Consider the following 9,682-nt stretch of genomic DNA (forward strand, 5'->3'; position numbering starts at 1 on the left):
TGAACCATAAAGAAGTCATTTCGGTCATATGGATAAGTTGGTTTAAACTTTAGGGGAATTATATGCAGGTGGGAGAAGGAGAAAAAAATTATAAATGAAAGGATGTGGGAGTGCAAGTGTCACTTGGACCTCTCCACGTGTTCGTAATTTTTTTCCCTTCTTCTATTTGCATATGGTTTCCCCTTTGAATTTTACACTGATCGGGCCGCTAAAAGAAATTCAGATTGGGCAAACAGGAGGAGGAATTATTAGACACCATCACGACCATCGGGTTGTGGGGTTCAGCATCCACAACAATGGAGGTAGCATTTCGGACTCTAGTGCTGTGTTTGGTTGGGAGATTTGGGAAGATATTTGAAAAGGGAAAGAGAAAAAGTGTTGGGGGATTTGGGAAGAGATTTGGAAAGGGAAAGAGAAGAGGTAGGCGAAATGTGAATAAAATATACTTACATTTCATCTAGTTTCATACATCTTTTCTCTTTTTATTTTCAAATCTTTTCCTAAATCCCGCAACCAAACACAACGTAAGGGATGATGGTAGTTGTGAGCTAGGGGTATCTAAAATCAACCATTTCTATCAGGATGCGAGCAAATATGCTAATCTTCTAGCCAACTGGGACAATGGATTGACTACGGGTTCTCATTTCTTTAGTTTAGCACATTCTTGTATTTTCAATCAACTGACACTGAATGCCAACGAATTACTTGTAACTAACTTATTTAGTTTATGAAGTACCCTAGAATGTCCCAATTTTGCGATTCATTATGAGATTAATCTCTTTTATGACTGGACTACTCGTGTTCAAAACATATAGCTTTACATCAGTAAAAAAAAGAAAAACTTAACGGAAGATTCACAATGGTCAGTATATGGGGTTTGTTTGAATTCAAAAAATGCTCATCCTATTTTAAACTACGATGATATTACTATCCCAAGGAAATCATTTTGTAGAGACAACCATTATCAGCCAAAGAAATGGCTCATTCAACTTGGAATTTTTAAGAAAATCAATTCCTGTTTTGGAGCCAACAATCATGAGGACTGTTCATAAAAACTGAATCATATCGAAACAAACTACAACTTAACTCCTCAAATTTGAAATTCACCGCACATTCTTAGCCCTTGGAAACAATTTTTTTTTCCTTTTTGTTCCTTCCAAGTTATTTCTGCATTGTCATGTCATGTATGTATAATATGCTATGAAGATTGGAACTTGTAAATTTAGTCATTTACTAGAACATGTCTTCCTTGGAGGAAGACATGGATCCTCATCATCTCCTCTATCAGAAACCAAAGGGCTTCCAAAGCACTTCACTTCATGCTTCTCTTTTTCTTTCATCTTCTCACTCCCTTCCACCCATTTCCTAAGCTTTCGGATCAACTTCGGCCTTTTAGAATCAGCACAAGCTCCGGCTTTGACCCCTGATGAGCAAGCCTCACCGTGCCCCAAAACCGAACCATCCAATTCAATCTCTCCACTTCCTGCAAACTCCAACTCCAACTGGTTATTTCTCGCTTCTATTTGTTCTCTCTGTTGCTGATCCCTCCTCATTAGCTCGTGCCTCAAGCATGCGTTGCACCAACGCAAGAATATAAGTTCCTTAACCTCTGTTGCTCGGTCCTTTTGGACTTGTTCTAGTTCACTAACTACCTGATTGTAATCCTCTAATTTGATCCCTTCTTCAATCTGCAAAACAAGTACCCTCGTTAAGACTCACAATAGCTGCAATACCATAAAGGTCCCAATTGGGGCATACAATGTTTCTCGTATTTGCATTCGCCACATTTTTATCTTGGCAAACCAATCATCTATAAGTGTAGTTTAGCAAATCGTGATATGATTATTACTCACAGACCCTCCTGTATAAATATGTGCAATGAACCAAAAAAAAAAAAAAAAAAAGGGAAAAAGATTAGTGTATGCCTAATAGAAGAAATGTTTGAACCTTATTTGAAGAAGCTGAATTTTCTATCAACTCTAGCTTGTACAAAAGCTCTTTCTTCTCTTGCTGCTGTTGGTGTACAACAATTTGAAGCTCTGTGATTTGATCCTCCAGTGCCTTAATAAAATTGATGTTTTTTTCTAACTCTTTGCTATTTCTCAAAACCTCTGCTGCTTTTTCTTCAATTTGCATATTCTGTTCTTGGATAACCCGAAACATCCCTTTTGTTTTTCTTGAGAGCTTCTCAACTTTCCTGTGAAGCAACCCATTTTCCAATCTTGCAAATCCAAACTGCTCTACTATTCTCAAATACTCCACCACTAACTCCTCAAACCTCTGGTTCTCCGCTTCCATGGAAGAAATTTCTTTGCCCATGAACTCGACACGTGCCATCTCCAACATCAAATTGTTGTGAAGTTCCATTACCACTGACTCTTTCTCTTTCATATCGAAATACTGAAGAAACCTCATCTCTAGCTGCCACTCCCTTTCTTGAAGTTCTTGGATTTGACATTTTAGGCCTAAAATCTCTTCTTCTGCATCACTTTTATCGTGGCTTGCCAAACATGCTAGTGGATTTGTGAAATGGGTACTTTTTATTACATTATGTTCTTGTTCTTCATCATCATTCATACAAGACAAAGACATGGAATCAAGGCTGTGACAGCTCTCTTCATCTCTGAACTCTTTGCAATTGGTTGAAAGAGAATTCACTTGGTTTTCTGAATTTAAAGCTTTTGAAACTGAACTTTTTCTTGTTGTGAGCCTAGCAAAGATGAAGCAAGCCACAGAGACGGCTATAGGAATTCCAGCCTTGAGGAGGACAGGCTTCATCACCTCTACCTTTGATCTTGTACTTTCCATATTGATGAACAATGACCAACTTTGATAGCTTGGTTTTGCTTTGTTTGTGATTGATCAAATTCAATTAAATACAATGAAAAAAATAAAATAAAAAATCAAGTTGTGGATTGTTTGGATAGTTAATATTAATTTATGATGATCATGTCTTGGTTGAGATTCTTTGCCTTTGTGCTTGCTTTGAACTTTCCTTTTGTTCTGAGTAATGGTGGTCTTTTGCTTTTTGATCACTCCATAGCACTCCTATAGGCCACCATTATTTCACTTTTCTCTCATGCTATTTGGAATCTAGTTCCTTTTTTTGGTTGATTTAATAGCATTTTGAATTGATGGGTTCATACCATGGCATACATGTGATGATTAATTTGGACCGTCCATGTAGTGACAATTATGTAGCTTTAATCTAGGACCAAAACTTAATCAAGTCTTTTGAGAAATGGGTGACTTTTTGAGAAATTTTTTATTTATTAGCCTCGACATATAGTAGTAGTGTCTCAACTTGTACATTATTAATTAAAATAATAGAACTCATCACTTTTAAATTAAGTTTTTGAGCACAAAAAATTAAGTGTCACATATTGAATAACACGCAATATTACTTCAAGATCAATAAATAATTTTTCGTCTTTCTCTTTTCACTTCATTTTTCGTAAGGCCTCATTTGGGAACAGGCTAATTTAGTAATTTTTTGGCTATTTGACTAAAATATGAGCTAAAAAAAACTAGTATGTTTGGGATGACTTTTTGACTTTTTACGAAAAGATGTGCAAAAAGTAAAGAGAAAAGAGAATCTTTAACTTTTTGGTATGAATTGTTGACTTTTTGACTAATTTAGTAACTTTTTGACTTTTTAACTAAAAAAGATGGTCCTCAAACGGGGCAAAATAAGTGATACCATCTTGTCCAATGCAACTTTCTAACATACCGATAATCTAGACGGAGAAATTAGAAGTATTCCCTCCACAACTTTTAATAATTAATTTTTTAATTAATTTATTTATTTTGTCACAGAAGTTAAAAGTTACATCAAACATCACAAACTCCCAAAAAATCCTAAAAATTTGGAAAAAACAAAAGAAAAAAAAACGAGAAGAAAACTATAGGGAAATTTAGTTATAAATCCTTTTTACCTTCTTTTTATTGTTAAAAGGACTAAGAAAAAAATTATACTTTCTAAACTCCCTCATAATTATAAAGTCTTGCATAAAGGACAAAATTTATTATTTAAATATTTTATAGGACTATTATACCCTCAACTTCTGCATATATAATCAGCTTCGTCATCAACTGTATCATAATCACCATAGTTGCATCTTCCAAGCTTCAGCAGAAGGTCATCGACAAGCCGCCGCCATAGTCGCGTCTTCCAAGCTTCAGCAGAAGGTCTTCTCTTCATGTTTATAATCAGCAACGATGTGACTTTGAGTATGTTAAAATTGAATGAGGATGTCGTTGGAGATTCGAAAGCTAGGGTTTCGGAGTAGATGGAGATTCGGAGTGCGGTGGAGATGGCTCAATTGGAAGCGGAGAAGAAACATAATGAGGTTGTTGATGAAATGCTGGCGATGTTGAATGCGAAGGCTGAAGCTTCGGGATTGAAAGAAGTTGAACAGGAGGTTGGGAATGTGGATGAGGAACAGTAAAATATGTATATATATATTTGTGTGTATGAGTGTTGTTGAACACAAGTATTCTTTTTCATTGAGATGTGTGATTGTTGATCGAGTTTTAGAAGTTTTTTGTTTCAATTAGATATGTGGATTTGTTGATTAATTTGTTTTGTTTTTGTTTGTTTGTTTTTTTTGAAGTTTTTTTTCTCAATTAGATATGTTGATTTGTTGATTAATTTGTATTGTTTTTGTTTGTTTGTTTGTTTTTGATTTATTTTTATTGTTTTTTATCTAATTTCATTTCACAGAACCAGAGTAAAATTTTACTCTGGTTCTGTTGTTCTGTTTTTTTCATTTGACAGAACCAGAGTAAAATTTTACTTTTATACAGAGTAAAATTTTACTTTTATGTAGAGACTAACATTTTACTTATTTTTCAGAGTAAAATTTTACTTTTATACAGAGTAAAATTTTACTTTTGTGTAGAGTCTAACATTTTACTAGTTTTTCAGAGTAAAATTTTACTTTTATACAGAGTAAAATTTTACTTTTAGTTTCAGAGTGTAACATTTTACTCTTATTCAGAGTAAAATTTTACTTTTATACAGAGTAAAATTTTATTTTTAGTTTCAGAATGTAAAATTTTACTTTCATACAGAGTAAAATTTTACTCTGAAATATATAGAGCTGATAGATATGAGGGTAATATAGCAAAAGAAACAAATTTTAAAATATTAGGGGGTTTTGAAAGTACTTATATAATTCTTGTCCTTTTAAAAGACAAATTAGATAGTGAGGGGACTATCACCAAATCTCCCAAAACTATAAACTCAATATTCTATCAATCATAAAAAGCTATTTATCGTTCGGCTTATATCATTATTTATAATGAAACTTAATTGGAAAAATTAGCAATAGATCCTTCATTATAAGTTCGTAGTAGATGAAGGCATGTTAAAAGATGTTCAACGCCACCGTCCCTCATGTTTTAAAATTTGCAACTGTTGATCCACTCATTATTTTTTTTGTGACTAATCAACGCTTTGGATATATTATTTGGCCCTAGAATCGCAAGTCGATTTCGTTAATGGTTGTTGAGCAATGTTCCTCATCAATAGTCGTTTGCATCACTGGAAATTAAAAGGGTTTGTTACCCAGTGGTGTCAGAAACAAAAAACAAAACAAAAAAAAAAATATATATATTTATATATATTACAATTTTAATTATTAATATATAAAAAGTTTTTTTTTATTAATTTGTAATTATTTTTTAAAACCCCAATGATGTGATATTTTCCCGTTAGGATTTTGATTCATGGGATATCATTAAATTGAATCCTTAGCGATATCAATCACAACTTAACTGAATCTAAATTTCATTTGGTGATAGAATGATAAAAAATCAACGTGATGTCAGAATTATATGCTAAGAGTTATGTTTTAGTTGACCTATAATTAATTAATTAATTTATTTATTTATGTTGATTTGCTATTTTAATTCTTGAATATGATGAATAATCAAAATTTAAAATATGATCACATGCATAAAAAAAATGTAGAGATAAACATTTTTTTTTATCAACAAAATATGAACTTTATTGATAAAAGGGAAGTACAAAGTACATCGCAAACATCAATAAAGCAAGTAAGAGCAAAAAGTATCATAGTTAAACTAAACGATCCTAACTAGGTTGGCACCGAGAAGAAAGCTAAATCATAAGCTAGCTCCAACCTAGGATGGTAAGGAACCAACCAAGACAAACCAAACAAAATATAAAAATGGAAAAAGAAAAGTAGCCAAGCACCCAAAAAACAAGTAGCAAATACCCACAAAGGCACACCCTCACATGATTGAGATAGAGTAATAAGTTAGTCACTGAGTAATGGAAATCTTTTACTGAGGCTTTGATCCATAATGCGAGCCTAAGCTTTATTAGCTCACTCAACTCAAAGCAATTAGGCTGCACTCCAGTGAAAATGCATTCATTCCTCTGCTTCCAAAGTGACCATAGAACAATTAGTGGTAGAGCATTCCAGATTCTTCTTTCCATTCTTTTAAACTTGCCACCCTTCCACCAATGAAAAAGATTATCAACTGTACCAGGTATCACCCATTGAAACCCCCACCACTTCATCATTTCAGCCCAGACATTCTAAGAAAATGGGCCAAATAGTAGCAGATGACTGGTTGATTCAGTTTCTGTTCCACAGAAAGTACACTGAGTGGAAGCATTGATACCAAGAATCCCATTTTTCTGAAGGAAAACAGCTGATTTAATTATGTCTTTCCATGCCAACTAGTTGAAGAATTGAATTTTGGGAGGGATATCTTTATTCCAAATGAATTTGCAGATAGTGATCCGAGGGCCAAGAGAAGCAATACAAAATTTATACACATCAGTAGCTTTGAAAATACCTGAATTTGAACCAAGCCAGGTAGGGCTGTCAGTCACCCCATTCCTGAGTAAGGGAGCTGAGGATAATGCATTTGTCAGCCTAGCAATCTCCACCTCTTCCCACTTATAGGGAGCTCTTTTGAAAGGTAAATTCCAATCCCCAGAAATGGATCTTCTTTCATAAAACAAAGGTAATGTGCCTTCCTTATTTGTTGACAATCTGAAAAGACTAGGAAATTCATCTTTTAGATAATAGTTTCCACATTATTTATCCAACCAAAATCTGACTCTTCTCCCATCACCAACTTTAATGAGAAAGTTGTCCAAAAAGAAATTGCAAAGTAGCTTCTTGTGAATGACAATAAAGATGATATCACTCCGCACCCTAGAATAATTGCAAGAAGACCTCAAAGTTGGTTGCCACCTAAATTCATCAATCAAGTACTTGCTACAAAGGACCTTTCTCCAAAGAGCAGTGAACTCACTTCCAAACTTCCACCACCATTTTAGTAAAAGGCTAGCATTAACATTAGTTATTCTTCTTATTCCTAAGCCTCCAAGGCTTGTGCTTTTGGTAACATTTGTCCACTTTACCATATGGATTTTCTTCTTTAGATTAGTACCTTCCCGTAGGAAATTTGCTCCAATTTTCTCTAGCTCTTTGGCCACTTCCATAGGCATTTTGAAAAGGGACAGGTAATAGAGAGGTAAATTAGACAGCATTGATTTGATTAAGGTAAGTCTACCTGCAAAGGATAGTAGTCTTCTCTTCCAACCTGCTAACCTTGATTTGACTTTGTCTAAGACAAGCTTCCAAGTGGACTTTCTTCCAGGATTGGCACCAAGAGGCAAACCTAAGAATTTTATTGGCAGGCCTTGCACTTTACAGTTAAGGAGATCAGCAAAGAATGATAATATCCCATCATCAACACCAATTCCACATAACACACTTTTGTGGTAGTTTATTTTTAGTCTAGAGAGTAGCTTAAAGCATCTTAATACTCTTTTAATGTTCACTAATTGCTCCCTATCTGCTTCACAGAAGATAATTGAGTCATCAGCAAATTGAATGTAGGAAATAACTACTTAATTCTTCCCAATTTTCACACCCTTAATAAGATTTATCTCATAAGCTCTAAGCATGAGTATGTTGAGCCCTTCTACTACTAAGATGAACAGAAATGGTGAAAGGGACCCCTGCCTCAGACCTCTTTGTGGAGAGAATTCTACAGTTGGTGATCCATTAACTAGAATAGAAAGCCTTGCTGAGGAGATACATTCTTTCATCCAAGTAATCCATTTTGTACCAAACCCAAAGTTAGAGAGCAAAGAAAAAAGAAAGTTCCAATTGACTGAATCAAATGCTTTTTCGAAGTTAATCTTGATGATGATACATTTCTTCTTAGATTTTTTCCAGCTGTCCACAACTTCATTGGCTGTACACTATCCAAAATGTGTTATAGCGATTTCGGTTTTGACCCGTCACTTATTGTGTTTTGGATTTAGGTTGGTATGGTTTTGAATGGTGATTCATATCTTGTTTCTCTTGTCTCCTCTCTGTTTCGGTTATTGGATTGTAGTGTGCGTTTGGAACAGGTTGGTTGCTTGTTTTTCCAAACCTGTGTTGCCCAGAATTTTGGCCTTCCGCTCGAGCAGGCCTTCTTGCGCTCAAGCGAGGTTTGCAAACACTCAGTACTTTGATCGTCTGAGCGGGCCACTTTTGTGCTCGAGCGGAACAAAACTTTGTTCCTGACGCTCGAGCGTCAACTCTTCTGCTCTAGCGGACTGTGCGTATATCATATCATGAAAGTGACATTTTATATCACTTTTTCATTACTCTCTCTCTAAAACTTTCCAAGGACCTAGATTTTGACTCTCTCACTCTAAAATACTCTCTCTCTCTCTCTCTACATTTTGACCTTGATTTAGTGGGTTCCCTACCTTTGTGCCTTTGTCAAAAAGTTAGAGCATCTCAAGATCTTCATTTTCATCTGATTGAAAGTTGGTTTCGGCATTGTTGGAGTTTTAACTTTGCTTTGCTTGGTCTTCTAGCTTGAGGTAGGGATTTTTTACACTTTGTTATGATTTTTAACTTAATTATTTGTGGTTGTGTAACAATGATGAGATTTGGGAGTATTTTGAGCCAAACCTAGGGTTTGGGTGAAATGTGAAAGAGGGGTTTTGGTGAAAATGAAATAAATGAACATGGGTTTGAAAATGAAGTCATGTTATGTCAAAATGGGTGATTTTGGTATTTGGATTGGTATTTTGAAAAGAGGGATTTTTTTCTTAAATTGATTATCATATCTATTTTGTATAAATAATTGAAATTGGTGTTGTAAACATGGAATTGAGTGAGTATTAAAATAGATGATGGAATTGAGTATATAATGCTTCACATCTTTGGAAATTTTGGATAAATTATCTGTCTTGAGATTGTATATCTATTTAGAAATATCTATTTTGGGCTATCAGTAGAGGATAGTTTTGCCTGTTGTAGAAATTGCATGTAGATTAGGTGAGTTGAAACTAGTCCATGGTTGATTATCATTGAATATGATCATGTTGTGAATACATTGTATATGCATGATTGTTTGAGAGGAGAAATGGGATGTACTCTATATGTGTGATTATGTGTTTAAATACATTGCATATGTATGATTGTTTGGGAGGAGAAAGGGGATAGACTCCATTGTTTGGGAGGAGAAATGGGATGGACTCCATTATAATTAAGTTGGCCGAAGTGTCTTGGGTGAAAGTCCCGAAATTTATACATGAGTGTCGATTCCGCGGACGACATATCCGTAAAATGGCAATTGGAAGTGTTTGTATGTTGATTCTGAAATTGTTGAACCATTGAGTTGTAGTCTT

General features: G+C 34.6%; 1 protein-coding gene across 1 annotated transcript; it reads right to left on the bottom strand.

Moving 5' to 3' along the window:
- Positions 1 to 1,018: 1,018 nt before the first annotated feature.
- Positions 1,019 to 3,056, bottom strand: LOC114279768 (CHUP1-like protein). The gene is made up of 2 exons (XM_028222050.2): positions 1,948 to 3,056; positions 1,019 to 1,688 (listed from the first exon to the last, which is right to left on the bottom strand). Exons 1-2 carry the CDS (start codon positions 2,806 to 2,808, stop codon positions 1,227 to 1,229), a joined length of 1,323 nt encoding a protein of 440 aa, XP_028077851.2. The 5' UTR covers positions 2,809 to 3,056; the 3' UTR covers positions 1,019 to 1,226.
- Positions 3,057 to 9,682: the final 6,626 nt, after the last annotated feature.

The sequence above is a fragment of the Camellia sinensis genome, chromosome 10 (assembly GCF_055761805.1).
Source record: "Camellia sinensis isolate YWXY chromosome 10, ASM5576180v1, whole genome shotgun sequence".
NCBI lineage: Eukaryota > Viridiplantae > Streptophyta > Magnoliopsida > Ericales > Theaceae > Camellia > Camellia sinensis.